At 39.6% G+C, this 16142-nt stretch overlaps 1 protein-coding gene across 10 annotated transcripts in view; it reads right to left on the bottom strand.

Moving 5' to 3' along the window:
* Nucleotides 1–16142, bottom strand: part of CASK (calcium/calmodulin dependent serine protein kinase) — a 428246-nt gene that overhangs the window by 25331 nt on the left and 386773 nt on the right. For 5 of the 10 annotated variants that reach the window (XM_045002670.1, XM_045002672.1, XM_045002678.1 and 2 more), the window contains 2 exons: nt 7451–7519; nt 5977–6012 (listed from right to left, as the gene is read on the bottom strand). The exons of 2 other annotated variants lie outside the window; for them this stretch is intronic. In XM_045002670.1, coding sequence (XP_044858605.1) covers nt 5977–6012; nt 7451–7519 — 105 coding nt within the window. The remainder of the gene's footprint in view (nt 1–5976; nt 6013–7450; nt 7520–16142) is intronic. 3 more of the 10 variants (XM_045002674.1, XM_045002675.1, XM_045002673.1) reach the window with 2 other exon arrangements.

The raw sequence follows: 16142 nt of genomic DNA, 5'->3' as shown, positions 1-16142 counted from the left end.
TATAAAACAGGAGTTTGTAAAAGACATTGCCATATTACCACTCACTGGTATTAAGTATAGTAGGTGAAAATTTGATCAGCACATCTAGCTACCACACACTGTATGCTTATAAGCAGAGGAAGAAACAATGATGAAAGCATAAGTGACAGTTGAAAACAATGGAGACAATGTGATGTTACCTGTAATACTTGCAACTTCTACATATTGTAAAGTCTAGGAGTAACATCAAATGTTCGCATTCTGTGTGGACTCTTATCTACAAATCTTTAATATAGATGTTGGAGTTGCTGAAAATTTAAAACTAAATCTGCATATTATTAGCAGTCATCTAAAATTACAGGCTGAAGGTTAATACCACATTTCATGGCTTGAACTGTACTTTACCTTCAACAAAAGCTACGTACCACATTTTCAAGTTGGATGATATTTTAATGATTTTGATGGTAAGAAGTATTACTATATAATTATCAGTACTCCTTTAGACTAAACCAAATTCTCACTAGACATAATAAAATACCCAGTATAGTACCTATTAAATATATTCGCTTGGGTGGAATCTAGGTAATCTCTGTATCGTTTAAATTAGTGCAAATCCATTCTCAGTTGTATATACACTCATAGGTGCCAATGATAGGCAATTGCAGTTCTTTCAATACCAGTTTCTTACTTTGTGTGTCATCTTAGAACAATGGTACACCTCTACCTCGATATAACACTGTCCTCGGGATCCAAAAAATCTTACTGTGTTAAAGGTGAAACCGCGTTATATTGAACTTGCTTTGATCCACCGAAGTGAGCAGTCCCCCCTCCCGGAGCACTGCTTTACCGCGTTATATCCGAATTCGTGTTATATCGGATCGCATTATATCGAGGTAGAGGTGTATTAAAATGAATAGTCTGAAAAGGATATGCTTTCAGGAGCACAAACAGCAGAAATTAAGTTTTTAAACTGTTCTACTTTAAATAATATAATAAGGCTTTTATTTAGTGCCATGAATCAGAGGATCTCAAAGGTGTTAAATGTCCTGACTAAGGTCACACAAAACATCTGTGACAGAACTGAGAATAGAAAACAGATATCCTAACTTCCAGAGTTACGTTAGTGTTACAAGATCAGATGTGATGGTTTGGGAAATCTGTCAACGTACTTTATGAATTCTGATTGATTTTATGAACGCTATGTATAACTAACCCTCAACATGTATTGAATCAGCTACTTGTTGACAGGGACCATGTCAAATACCATGCACCCTGACAAGAAGGACAATGAATATGCTAAAGAGACTGTCCAAGCAAAGGAAACTGGTGATCTCAGGTTGTCTGCAGTGGGGGGCTGAAGCAATGGAATCCCCAGGAGAAAGGCAGAACAAAGGAAGAGGTATTAGAAGCTGCTGTTAAAAAGACACGTGCTCTCTCAGCTAGGGAGAACCTTTTGACTGCCAGGAATAATTGTCATGAGACAAAGAGAAAAAACCTGAAGGCTGAGCAGGGGGAAAGGAGCATCTTAAGACCCTGAAAGGATTGACCAAAACCCGAAAGGGTTCTTGGAGTGGTGAGGAAACTGGAGAGAGTGCTTTTGCATGCAAGGTTTGCTGTGGTTTGAAAGAAGTGGATCCTCATATAGCAGCAGCCGCTGCTACATTCCAGGCCTTCCATAAGTGGTCTCTGTGGAGAAGCTGGGATATCAAGCTTATTATGAAGCTGTAGATCTACAGGATTATGATTATGCCAACTGTTCCGTATGGCAGTGAAACATGGGCACTGACGAAGGCTGAAGAGTGGTGATTGATGTTTTTACTTCTGGTCGTCTTCAACAGCTGGTCCATATTAAATGGCAGGACAGTTTTAGCAATGAGGATATTCGTGGCTGAACCCCGCAACCACCTACATGGCTGACAATTATGTGGTCATTAAACATCTGGATCCAGCTGGATCTTCTTGAGGACCTAGCTAGAGATCAGTCTGGTTGACACTCAATGTGTAAGGAGGCTATGTCCCTTTGGGATTTGTAATGGTGGTGATGATGATTTGTTATTTGTGTATGGATCTGTAAATCTCTATGCTTTCCTTTGGAATAAAGCATGTGTTTTTAAGAAGTTGCTCTGAAAAGCCTCTGGGTTGCTTGCTGAAACTGTCACATGTTTCTGAAGGGTTAAACTAAACCAGAGTACCCACGAGGGTAGGGCTCTGGAAAAGATAATAGGGAGACCTGGGTACAGAACTGGTCTAGCGACCTAGGGCAGTGGGGTCCCACTTCTGACAGTGGGTGCTAGACAGGGAGACTGTATCCCCAGAGAGAGCCTGAGAGGCTAAAGACAGTGCTTGGATTCTGCCTCAGAGGGCTTAGAAACATGCAGGATCCAGAATTTGGATCCAAACTCAGCAGCCTGGTGAACGCCCAACAGGGGACGCTCTACCAGGTCTGCGACACCATCCTTCTCCTCATTTAAAATGTGATTATAGTCAGAAAAGTGACTGTAAAAACAGCACTGTGGAATTTTATGTTTATTGGCATATGTTTAATGTGCTTGGTTTGCCAGTAGGGTGACCAGATGTCCAGATTTTATAGGGACAGTCCTGATTTTTGGGTTTTTTTCTTATATAGGCTCCTATTACCCCCCATCCACTGTCCCAATTTTTCACACTTGCTGTCTGGTCACCCTATTTGCCAGTAAGATATTTTCCCCTAACTGGCAGCCTTGAAGACTCAACCTGGGATCTTTATGGCTCTTGCAGACTCACTAATAAGAAAAATTCTGCATTTGGAACTTAGTTAACAATTCTGTTGGTGCTATAGAACCCAGAAAAGAATACAGCTCACTCTGCGAAAGCTCTATTGGCTTTGCAGTACAAAGTAATTAATAGGTGTTTTTGGTCAGAAAAGTAAGCAGATCTGTCTCAGAATACACACAGTAAGGAGGAGCTGTTTGTACAGACAGGGGCGGCTCCAGGCCCCAGCACGCCAAGCGCGTGCTTGGGGCGGTATGCCGCAGGGGGTGCTCTGCCGGTCGCCGGGAGGGCGGCAGGCGGCTCCGGTGGACCTCCCGCAGGCGTGCCTGCGGAGGGTCCGCTGGTCCCGCAGCTTCGGTGGAGCATCCGCAGGCACGCCTGCGGGAGGTCCACCGGAGCCGCGGGACCAGCGGACCCTCCGCAGGCATGTCTGCAGGAGGTCCACCGGAGCCGTGGGACCGGCGACCGGCAGAGTGCCCCCCCGTGGCGTGCCACCGTGCTTGGGGCGGCGAAATGGCTAGAGCCGCCCCTGTGTACAGAGACACTTTTCTGACCACAATTTGCTCTGTTTGCTTTAAATCATATGTATTTTAAATAAATGATTGTAATACAGAGCAATATACTTTACTTACAGTTATAAACATTTATCCACCTTACTTCCTTTCAAATTCAGCTCCAATAAAGCTCTAACAGTTTAGTATTCTTTTTCTCAACACTGTTCCTACCATATGCTTGGCTGCAATCTTAATATTGTCAGTCACTGGCCTTCATACCTGAAATATATTTTGTCTATTTAAAATGATAGACCCTGATGACAGGTGCCAGAGTAGAAGGCCTGATTTTCAATATTTTAAAATCTTATCCTCACTTTGCCATTGACTCTGTGTGACCATGGGCAAGTCTCCTACCCTCTTTCCTCAACAGACATCTGTAAAATGGGGATTTAAAAACACTTTCGTTGCTTTTACTAATTTGTTTTTTGTGATTTGATCATTATTGCAGTCACCTTTGCGTTTCCCTCTCTCTGGTACAAACAGGCTAGAATAGTGATCAATATTTTGTCCCACTAGAAGTTCCTCCTTTTTTCCCCCTCTTACTTCCAGTATGATTCTTCCCTATGCACTATTTCTCCATCCAGAGACTGCGGTGGGCCTTTATGGAAAAGTTTGGACTTCCTTAAATAGATCTTAGGAGTCCTACAAAAACCTGGAATGGGTCCAACTCCCTTCTGGGCCCACGGTGAAGGAAAGAGCTGGGCTGGGCAACATTCTGGTTCAGGTGAAAAGGAACCCTGGGAAGGAAACTGGAACAACTGCAGCTGGTAGAACAAGGTATGAGAGAAACCATGAAAGAATAGATGATTCTTCCACTATCCTGGCCAAATTGATGGACACTAAGAAAAATACTTTAAGGGAAGGAAAGCAAAAGTTAGCTGAATATAGAGTCTTAAGGGTGTTTCATAGAGTGTCTGTACGACTGGACTCAGGCTGCCTAGGACCTCTAGAGACAAAAGGAAACTGCAGGACTTCAAAAACAGGAAACAAAAGGAGAGTAACCCATTGCTCGAACAGGTCACCCTGCTGACTGAGCCTGATAAAAAAGACCTTTACAGAATCTGTTCATCCTGGAATTCCTTGAATTTCATGGTTGTAATGATATTCCCATATAAATTATTCCCAAGTCTTTGCATCGCTAGAGTGAGGGGTTGAATCTCTAGTTCAGATTCAGAGGAAGTTTTCCCTTCTTCAGAGGCAGACTGTGGAAAGGTTGGGCCTGCAAGAAGTCACTGATGAAGATGGATCTGGGGCCTCTTGTGCTAAATGGTGGTACAGCAGCTGAAACAAAGAAAAGTTCCTTGAAACCGCAGAGGAGAATCATTAGGAAGCATTTGCAGAACCCTTAAAGGGGTTTATTTGAATCTTCTTGAGAGGGAAAAGTCCTGCTTTGGCCTGTGAAACTATGCAAGACTGTTTTAGTTCAGGCCAAGATCATAAGGCTAAGAAGGGACTTGAGCTCCTTATGTTAAAAAAAATAATTAAATAATGGAGAGCCTCCTGGCTCTTCCGACCCAAGATGCACTTCTGAGGGAGAACCTGCACCAACGGGTGAGTGCCTTTTCCCTCTCTCCTGATGGTGAAGGATGGTTTCACATGTCACCTGGCTCCAATGCAGCCAGTGCCCTCTGCTCCTTCTACCTGCGCAAAAGCAAGGGCTGCTCTTAGTAGGCTAGATTCTGCCATACTTACTCACTCAGAGTACTGCCTTGATCCATAAATAGCCAAGAAAGGTCCTATCCAAAGAGCCCAAAAGCAGAATCTGGCCCAAAGAAGACACCTGTCACTGAGGACAAAGTGCTGCTGGAGCCAAGCAAACATTGCAGTGTGTATTTCAAATAGACGCATGCACATAATACACAAATTCAGGTATATATATAATTACCTGTGTTTGGATATTTACACACCCTCAAATATTTAATTAAACCAAGCTGCTCTGTAAGCACTACAGGAAAAATGAAGATGGACTGTAATTCAGTTTACAGAGATATGAGCTAAACATTATAAAAATCTTTGAAAAGAGATCAGAAACAAAGAATCTCTTTCCCTTAAACTTCTTGTGAAATTTGCTCAACATTTTCCAGAAGAAATCTGCACTCTGGAATGAAATGTGGTGCATGAAATTTGCAGTGTGTTGGTTTCGGTGAAGTATTGGGGTTGTAAATTAGCCTTATAAATGGGATGATAACTTCAGATTTAGTGGCTCTTCATAAAAGTAATCCTTAGCACATAGTAAACATTAATAACTAGTTATGAACTAATTAAAATACTAAACTTTTAAAGTTTTCTCAGAATAATGTTTTAAGTTATTTTAAGCTTCCTTTATTTGCCTCAGTTTGAACTAAATTCCTGGCACAGAATACAGTTGTACTTTATTCCAAAGTGAAAACCTGTGCAGGTTTTAAATTTGAACAGTGCTGTACATGTCTATTAATGTGTTCTTAATAATTAAAACAACCACACAGTCTGAAATTACAATGAACTTCCCAGTCTCTCACACACATATAAATGGATGGAAAAAACATTACTGTGAATTAGACATAAACAATGAGTTAAAAACAAAATGGGACGCATTCTTCAAGCTTAAATGTTATAGTCCAGCACATACAGAATACAGAATGGAAAAAGGTAAGAAGGGGTTGGCTACTAGCAGCTAAGTTTAGAAAAGCTCCCATGGAGGATATCTATTCACCTGTCGTCCTTTTGGTTGTGTTGTTGATGGCAAGTCCTGCAGAACAAAGCCAACCCAGGAGAAGAAATTTTCATTTTACTTTTTTAGAGTATACAACATAATTTGTTAGTATAATTTGTTACATTACAGCAAAATGTTACATTGTACATATGTATAAAACATTAACTCATTTCTAAGAAGTTCTTATTTCTTAAGGAATATCAAACCCAGGCTGTTTAGCAGCAAGCTGAAGAAAGCAGGTAAAAGTTTAAGCAGATAGAAAATGTGCTTTTTCTTAAATAAATGATTCAGCATCTTCAACACAAAAGCACCTGCAAGTGAAAGAGGCTTTCTATAAGAATGCCTTTTTCAACTTAATAAATACTTAAATTAGATGTGTTTCTAGAAAATGAGAAATAGTTACAATAATTACTAAATTTTATCTTAGAAAGATATTACATATTAAATGGTGACCAAGAATAAATTTATGAGTGTGTCTATTATGTTGCAAGTTCAGTATTTTTCACAGAAATGTATTGAAGTTCTCCAGCCACATAATTATCTTTCATTGTTATAATTAAAATACTTTACTTTGCAGCTAATCATTTCTAAACTGTAATTTACTTTTAATAGTTGATGGAATAGTTGCCCTGCTCTGGATTTTTCAGTTGATACACAATTCCATGAAGTGATGGCATTGTTGAAGTTATCAGAGTGCGCAGAACTGTGAGTGTCAGTAGCACTCTTACAGAAATCTTACAGAAGGAACTTGCAGATACAGATGCTTTGTAATGTTTTGCCATATAAATCACAACGATGACAAATAATAAACAATACAAATTTCAACATCTATTTAGAAATATCTGAAATCAAGAGCACCTTTCTACCTGAATACATGCTGAACTGGAAGTACTTTGTGTTAAAGATGTGATGATACTAGCTTGGTTTGTAGTGCAGTTTAAAGCCACTTCCTTTTGCTTTCCATACCCAGGCAAGGCTCATATTTCACAAAGTATGGCACGTACCACAACAGCAGAGGGCACACCAATTCCTTAACTCAGATAGCGGAAACGAATACACATTCCAGAGGTCTCTCAAAACTCCAAGGTCGGAAAAGCCCTGAAATACCTGCTGTGCAATTATTCTTCTTTGAAACACTGCTTCAAAAGTTTAGAATGGAAATAATGCTTCCACTTTAAATCCTTGCTTAGTTTTGAGGAAACTAGGACCAGGGGATTGCTAAGAACATTTTAAGGATGAGGGAACTGCCATGTTACACTTATTAATATTTAATTAATTTAATGTTAATGAGAAGAATATGTTGTTGAAAAAAAAAACACCTTAAAAGGAGAAAATGGGGAGTTATAATTGTAGTAGCCTTGATTATATCAGCAGAACACAATTTTTCCACTGAACACATGTAACTAGAACAGTAATGGTAGATGAGCACCAACAAAATTTGTACACTTTCTCTGTCTGGAACTGGAGGTCTTACCGAAACAGAATTGTTAGTGCTGCTATGACCATTAGCTGGGGACTGTCTGGATGTAGAGGGGGACTCTCTCTGAAATAAGACACAAGGTTCATTAACACACAACACTATTACAGGAACACAGATATATTTAAAAGAAGAGTTACATCCACAGCTTTATAATAATTTCTTCAGCTGTTTCTTTGGAGAAAGTTTCCACACTATAAACTGCACAAGTATCCCAAAATAATGAATAGTTTTTTTACAATTTGATATTTGGATTCATTTGCTTATTTATCCTATAAATTAAATATTACTACTATCTCAGGAGTCAGTTTTCTGAATTTCCCAATATTTGGGACCACTTCTTAAACGTTGCCTCATCTGGCAATCAAAATGGTCTGGCGCATCAGTAGCGATCTTTCACAAAAAAATTTAAGATTATACGCTGAACAACAGCAGTCTTCAGCATATAACTGATTTTGAACAAACTTTCTAGTCATTTAGGTGTGCTGATGCTGGGAATGATCTTTCCTGCTCCATGAAATGTCCTTATGCACACTGCCTCAACCATTTTGGAGGACCCCAGCTGGAGCCCAGAGCTGGCTGGTCGGGTGAGGTAACTGACTTTTTTTTTTTTTTTTTTTTTTAAACTTTTGCATTTTTTTCTGTTTTTCTTTGCATCTTATGTCATAGCTTTGTAAAGTTTCAAGTTATTTTTAATTTTATACTCTGGTATAAAAATAAAAAATTTCCAAAATAAATACATTTCTAATAAATAAATACATTCAGAATAAAATTCTGCCAAACTGCTGCTTTTCACACAGTCCCACATGACGTTCTCATAAGCAAACTAGGGAAATGTGGTCTAGATGAAATTACTATAAGGTGAGTGCATAACTAGTTGAAAGACCATATTCAAAGAGTAGTTATCAGTGGTTTGCTGATAAAATGGGAGGATGCATTCAGAGGAGCCCCACAGGGGTCAGTCGCGGGTCCAATACTATTCAATATTTTTATTAATGACTTGGATAATGGAGTGAGAGTATGCTTATAAAATTTGCAAATGACACCAAACTGGAAGACATTGCAAGTATTTTGGAGGGTGGAATTAGAATTCAAAACAAAACAACTTTGACAAATTGGAGAATTGGACTGAAATCAACAAGATGAATTTCAATAAAGACAAATGTGAAGTACTACATTTATGAAGGAAAAACCAAAAGCGCAACTAGAAAACGAGCAATAACTGGCTAGGTAGCAGTACTACTGAAAAGGATCTGGGAGCGACAGAGGATCACAAATTAAATATCAGTCAACAATGTGATGCCATTGAGAAAAAAGCTATTATTTTGAGATGCATTAAAAGGTGTGTCATACGTAAGATACAGAAGGTAACTGTCCTGCTCTACTCAGCACTGGGCAGGCCTCAGCTGGTGTAATGTGTCCAATTCTGAGTAGACATATTAAGAAAGATGTGGACAAATTGGAGGGAATCTAGAGGAGAGCAATAACAGTGATAAAAGATTTAGAAAACTTGACCATGGGCATATTTAGTCTTGGGGAAAAAAAAACAAAAGACTGAAGGGGAACTGACAATGTCTTCAAATATATTGAAGGATGTTATAAAGAGGACAGTGATCAACTGTTCTCCATGTCCACTGAAGGTAGGACAAGAAGTAATGGGCTTAATCTGAAGCAAGGGAGATTTAAATTAGATATTGGGAAAAACTTTCTAACTATAGGGATAGTTAAGCTCTGGAATAGGATTTCAAGGGATGTTGTGGAATCCCCATCACTGGAGGTTTTTAAAGAACAAGTTAGATAAATACTTGCCAGGGATAGTCTAGGTTTACTTGGTTCTGTCTCAGCACAGGGAGCTGGATTAGATGACCTCTCAAGGTCCCTTCCAGCCCTGCATTTCTATTATTCTGTGATTCTATATAACAAAAAAGCCACCACTTGCCTGAGCCTTGCAGGGTGGCTCTACGCTCCAGGGGAGTTCCATGGTGGTTGAGACATTATCTGCAAAGCGCATGTTGGGACATATTATGGAATGGGAAATGGGGATTTGTGATGATTTTGGGTCCTGAATGGGGGAAAAAAGGGATAATTGCCAAACCTCCTGTTTACCCTTGCTATTTGGAGCGCACAGTACTTTACAATATGAGCTCATCATCAAAGAAATCTCAAGTGCTAATTGGATACTTATTCAGTAAACAAAATAATTAATTTACACATTGTATAAAAACCAAGAGTGCTGAATTGTAATGTTCCATGTCTAAAATCCTTTTAGATATCTTCAGTTGTTAGCATCATAATGTTAGGGACAACAAAATGAGAAAAAACAGATTAAATATTTTTTTTGAAATCCTGTGTGTATAGCTTATCAAATGACAGTGCATTTAACAAGTATATTAGAAGCCAGGACCCCACCTACACTGCTCACGAGACAACATTTATCTGATTAGACTTCACCATTAACAATGTATTAACATATACAAGAAAGTTATATAACAGCACTCATAACTATCCCAAAATGCCAATGAATAGTTCAAATAACAGGCACTACTTATTGTTGTTGCCTGTACTATTTGATGTGCTGTATAAACTCAACATAGCATTCAAGACTTAGTTTTGACTCATTGGGTATGGTTTAAAATGAAATTCCATGAGTAGCCACCTAGAGGAGCTCCAGATCTGAAATAGCAGAGCCAAAAGTTTGCTAGTCTTATCACTTTTAAGATCTTTTTATCTCAATAAAATCCACCATAAAAACCAAACAGCTCTGTATATTTCCACTAGATGGGTTTAGAGAAAATACATAGTCATTTGGCTGCCTTAGTCATTTATAGTACTTAACAGATTGGCAGAAACACGTCTATTGTTTTTTGCAAAAAATCTTCAAGCGCAACAATTATCCAAGTGAGGCCAAATAAGCTACTTTGTCGATGCTTCAAGGAATTTTCTTCATTTTGCTTTATTTGGGCTTATTTTATTTATCTGCCTCTTTAAGTAACATTAGATGGCAGGTAAAAGATGCTTCTCCTTCCAAAAAGTTGCAATTTCCTTCCCCTACATACAGAGCTTCCTTCCACTTACAGCAGATTTTTTCAGGTAGCACTAGATTATGACAATCACATGGAGGAGTCATTCATCCCCTCAGATGTGATCATCTCCTGTTGGCTCTGCCCACCTCTCTGACTGTCTAGAATAGATGGAATATGGCTTAACTTGGGTACCTCTGATTTGGTTTGCTTGTCAAATGACAATTGGGCAAGGGGCAAACTTTTAGGAAGTGCTGGAAGCAGACAGAGCCTATTTGTTTAAACTGGGCAAGAAAAAGTCCAGATGGAGGCAGAAGGTACCACATAGCTGCACAGGCTCTTGACTACATCTCCTCCCCAAGGAAGATTTCTTGGCCTACTACAAAGGCCTGTGGACCTGAGGATATTCTAAGATCTGTCTCAGTGTAATGCTCCACTGACCAGCTTTTACTTCTGAGGAGCTTCAGAGGATCATGTCTTATCCTGACTTTCCTAGTAGCATTAGGCAGTCAACATTTCATGGGCTACGTGTGATTCCATGAAATCTATACAGTGCCCCCATAACAGCTTAATGGTTGGAAACTATCACAAACCCAAGCAAAATTTTAAAAAGAATGCCTTAAGTTTGGTACCCCTTTGAAAAGTGCCCTGCTCCCCAACATTGGGAACCAAGGATCACAATTAAGAACTAGTGTGATCTGCTTTTAGGCTCCTGATTGACAATTCCACAAATCAGAGAAGCCAAATAACAAAAATGCATCTGTAAACTCAGAGGTCATACCCTATGACTGGAGAATTGATAATATAGTTTCTATTTTTAAAAAAGGGAAAAAACATGATCTGGGAAACTACAGACCTGTTAGTTTGCACTCAATTGTATGCAAGGTCTTGGAACAAATTTTGGAAGATAAATTAGTTAAGGACATAGAAATAAATGGGTAATTGGGATAAAATCCAACATGGTTTTATAAAAGGTAGATTGTGCCAGACCAACCGGATCTCCTTCTTTGAGAAGGAAACCAATTTGTTAACAAAGGAAATACACTAGATCTAATCTACCTGGATTTCAGTAAGGCATTTGATTCAGTTCTACATGAGAAATTACTAGTTAAATTGGAGAAGTTGGGGATTAATATAAGAATTGAAAGGTGGATAAGGAATTGGTTAAGGGGGAGCCTGCAACGGGTCATACTGAAAGCTGAACTGTCAGGCTGGAGGGAGGTTACTAGCGGAGTTCCTCAGCGATCTGTCTTGGGACCAAAGTTATTTAACATTTTTATTACTGACTTTAGCACAAAAAGTTGGAGTGTGCTGATAAAACTTGCAGATGCCACAAAGTTGGGAGGAATTGCCAATACGGAGGAGAACAGGAATATCATACAAGAAGATCTGGATGATCTTGAAAACTGGAGAAATAGAAATGGAACGAAACTTAATAATGCAAAGTGCAAGGTCACACACTTAGGGACTAACAACAAGAATTTTTGCTATAAGCTGAGGATTTATCAATTGGAAGTGACAAAAGATGAGAAAGACCTGCATGTACAGGTTGATCACATGATGATTATTAGCTACCATGAAAAAGGCTAATGCAATCCCAGGATGGATGCATCAGGTGAGGTATTTCCAGTAGAGACGGGGAAGGGTTAGTACCATTATATAAGGCAATGGTGAGAATACTGTGTGCATTTCTGGTGCCTCATGTTTAAGAAAGATGAATTCAAACTGGAACAGATGCAGAGAAGGGCTACTAGGATGATCTGAGGAATGGAAAACCTACCTTTTGACAGGAGACTCAAAGAGGTTGGCTTGTTTAGCCTAACCAAAACAAGGCTGAGGGGAGATATGATTGCTTTCTATAAATACATCAGAGGGATAAATACCAGGGAGGTCGAGGAGTTATTTAAGGTATGTGTCAATGTGGACACAACAACAAACGGCTATAAAACTGGCCATCAACAAGTTTAGACTTGAAATTGGATAAAGGTTTCTAACCATCAGAGGAGTGAAGTTCTGGAACAGCCTCCCTAGGGGAGCAGTGGAGGCAAGAAAACTAACTGGCTTCAGCTGATAAGTTTGTAGAGGGGATGGTATGACAAAATTGCCTACAATGGCATGTAGCCAACCTGCAACTGTTAGCAGCAAATATCTCCAATGACTTGTGATAGGATGCTAGATGGGGAGGGCTCTGAGTTACTACAGATAATTCTTTCCCAAGTGTTTTACTGTTGGATCTTGCAGAAAGGCTCATAGTTGAAGAACCAACAAGAGGGGATGCCATTTTAGATTTGGTTTTGGTGAGTAGTGAGGACCTCATAGAAGACATGGTTGTATGGGACAACATTGGTTCGAGTGATCATGAGCTAATTCAGTTCAAACTAGATGGAAGGATAAACAAAAATAGATCTGGGACTAGGGTTTTTTTATTTCAAAAGGGCTAACTTTAAAGAATTAAGGAAATTAGTTAGGGAAGTGGATTGGACTGAAGAACTTGTGGATCTAAAGGCAGAGGAGGACTGGAAATACTTCAAGTCAAAGTTGCAGAAACTATCAGAAGCCTGCATCCCAAGAAAGGGGAAAAAATTCATAGGCAGGAGTTGTAGACCAAGCTGGATGAGCAAGCATCTCAGAGAGGTGATTAAGAAAAAGCACAAAGCCTACAAGGAGTGGAAGATGGGAGGGATTAGCAAGGAAAGCTACCTTATTGAGGTCAGAACATGTAGGGATAAAGTGAGAAAGGCCAAAAGCCGAGTAGAGTTGGACCTTGCAAAGGGAATTAAAACCAATAGTAAAAGGTTCTATAGCCATATAAATAAGAAGAAAACAAACAAAGAAGTGGGACCGCTAAACACTGAGGATGGAGTGGAGGTTAAGGATAATCTAGGCATGGTCCAATATCTAAACAAATACTTTGCCTCAGTCTTTAATGGGGAGCTTAGGGATAATGGTAGGATGACAAATGGGAATGAGGATATGGAGGTAGATATTAACACATCCGAGGTAGAAACTAAACTCAAACAGCTTAATGGGACCAAATCGGAGGGCCCAGATAATCTTCATCCAAGAATATTAAAAGAACTGGCACATGAAATTGCAAGCCCATTAGCAAGAATTTTTAATGAATCAGTAAACTCAGGAGCTGTACTGTACAACTGGAGAATTGCTAACATAGTTCCTATTTTTAAGAAAGGGAAAAAAAGTGATTCGAGTAACTATAGACCTGTTACTTTTAACATCTGTAGCATGCAAGGTCTTGGAAAAATTTTTGAGGGAGAAAGTAGTTAAGGACATTGAGGTCAATGGTAATTGGGACAAAATACAACATGGTTTTACAAAATATAGATCGTGCCAAACCAACATGATCTCCTTCTTTGAGAAGGTAACAGATTTTTTAGACAAAGGAAATGCAGTGGATCTAATTTACCTTGATTTCAGTAAGGCATTTGATACGGTTCCACATGGCGAATTATTAGTTAAATTGGAAAAGATGGGGATCAATATGAAAACTGAAAGGTGGATAAGGAACTGGTAAAAGGGGACACTACAACGGGTCGTACTGAAAGGTGAAAACTAGTGGAGTTCCTCAGGGATCAGTTTTGGGACCAATCTTATTTAATCTTTGTATTACTTCCCCTTCAAAAAGTGGAAATGTGGTAATAAAGTTTGCAGATGACACAAAGCTGCTAACACAGAGAAGGACTGGGATATCATACAGGATGATCTGGATGACCTTGTAAACTGGAGTAATAGTTAATAGGATGAAATTTAATAGTGAAAAGTGCAAAGTCATGCATTTAAGGATTAATAAGAATTTTGGTTATAAATTGGGGAAACATCAGTTGGAAGTAACATATGAGGAGAAGGACCTTGGAGTATTGGTTGATCAGAGGATGACTATGAGCCGCCAATGTGATATGGCTGTTAAAAAAGCTAATGCGGTTTTAGGATGCACTAGGAAGTTTAGATTTGAAATTAGACGAAGGTTTCTAAACATTAGAGGAGTGAAGTTCTGGAACAGCCTTCCAAGGGGAGTAGTGGGGACAAAACACATATCTGGCTTCAAGACTAAGCTTGATAAGTTTATGGAGGGAATGGTATGATGGGATAGCCTAATTTTGGCAATTAATTGATCTTTGATTATTAGCAGGTAAATAGGCCCAATGGTCTGTGATGGGATGTTAGATGGGGTGGGATTTGAGTTACTACAGAGAATTCTTTCCTGGGTGCTGGCTGGTGAGTCTTGCCCACATGCTCAGGGTTTAACTGATCGCCATATTTGGGGTCGGGAAGAAATTTTCCTCCAGGGAAGATTGGCAGAGGCCCTGGAGATTTTTCGTCTTCCTCTGCAGCATGGGGCACGGGTCACTTGCTGGAGAATTCTCTGCACCTTGAAGTCTTTAAACCACGATTTGAGGACTTCAATAACTCAGACATAGGTTAGGGGTTTGTTACAGGAGTGAGTGGGTGAGATTCTGTGGCCTGCGTTGTGCAGGAGGTCAGACTAGATGACCATAATGGTCCCTTCTGACCTTAAGTCTATGAATCTATGATTCATCTGGCCACCATATGTGGGGTCAGGAAGAAATTTCCTTACAATCAGATTGGCAGAGACCCTTGGGGTTTTTCGCCTTTCTCTGCTGCATGGGGCACAGGTCACTTGCAGATTTAAACTGGTGTAAATGGTAAAGCCTCTGTAACTTAAATCATGATTTGCGGACTCAGTAATTAAGGGTCTATTACAGGAGTGGGGGGAGGAGGTTCTGTAGCCTGCAATATGCAGGAGATCAGGCTAGATGATCATGTGGTCCCTTCTGGATTTAAAATCTATTAATCTAAGAAAAAGCTAAAGGGAATGGTGGAAACTATGAATTTAGGGCTATCTTGATTTGCCCAACTACAAGAGGCATTCATCCAATTTTTAATGTCTAGGAAGTTTCTTCTAAAAGAAAAGATTCCAAGCTAGGACAGCAAAATTGTGTATTGGATACAGCCTATTGGAAGATAGCAGACACAATGGACATCTTCTTAGAACACCAGGGCTGCTTAGAACTAGAAAAATTCAGATTCTGCCTGGAGATCAGCTCAAGGAAAGAATTATTTCTCATAGAAAGTGTCCAAGAATGTCAATCCTCTTGGGGGAGAGGAGGCAAACACAGGATGGACTAGGTGTTCAAGGAGGCCAGAATTAATGCAAGTTTGGACTAGGTGCTTTCCACAGCCAAGATTAAGGCAGTACTACCTGAACCCCAGGACTTCCCAAACTTGTCCTGCTTAGGCCACCTAAACAAACAATACATTAAGGAGAGAAAGAAGTGAAGTGACACTTCTATGTGACCCCTAAGCCAAGCAAGAACAAACAAAAGGGCACATTGCTCCTGGATTTTGACTGACTCTTCAGCTCTACCTTCATCATTAGCTGAGACAATCCCACCACTTCCAAGTGTTGGGAGAGTTAAGGTGCTGGTTAGTGACTTATAAGCGAAGTGATCCTTCGGAAGTCACTATTAGTGCTATTTAATTAATCTCTTGTCACACCAGACCCTAGCAACAGCAGCCAGGTGATGGTTCTATTTTCACATCTGATAAGACTAAACCCCACAATGTATGTTGAGATGAGTGTCAGAATCTACAAACATATTTCAATTCCAATCTGGTGCAAGGTGTCCTGT

Source organism: Mauremys mutica, chromosome 1 (assembly GCF_020497125.1).
Source record: "Mauremys mutica isolate MM-2020 ecotype Southern chromosome 1, ASM2049712v1, whole genome shotgun sequence".
Classification (NCBI taxonomy): Eukaryota; Metazoa; Chordata; order Testudines; family Geoemydidae; genus Mauremys; species Mauremys mutica.
Note: the sequence above shows the minus strand (reverse complement) of the source record. Positions and strands in the feature narration are given on the sequence as shown.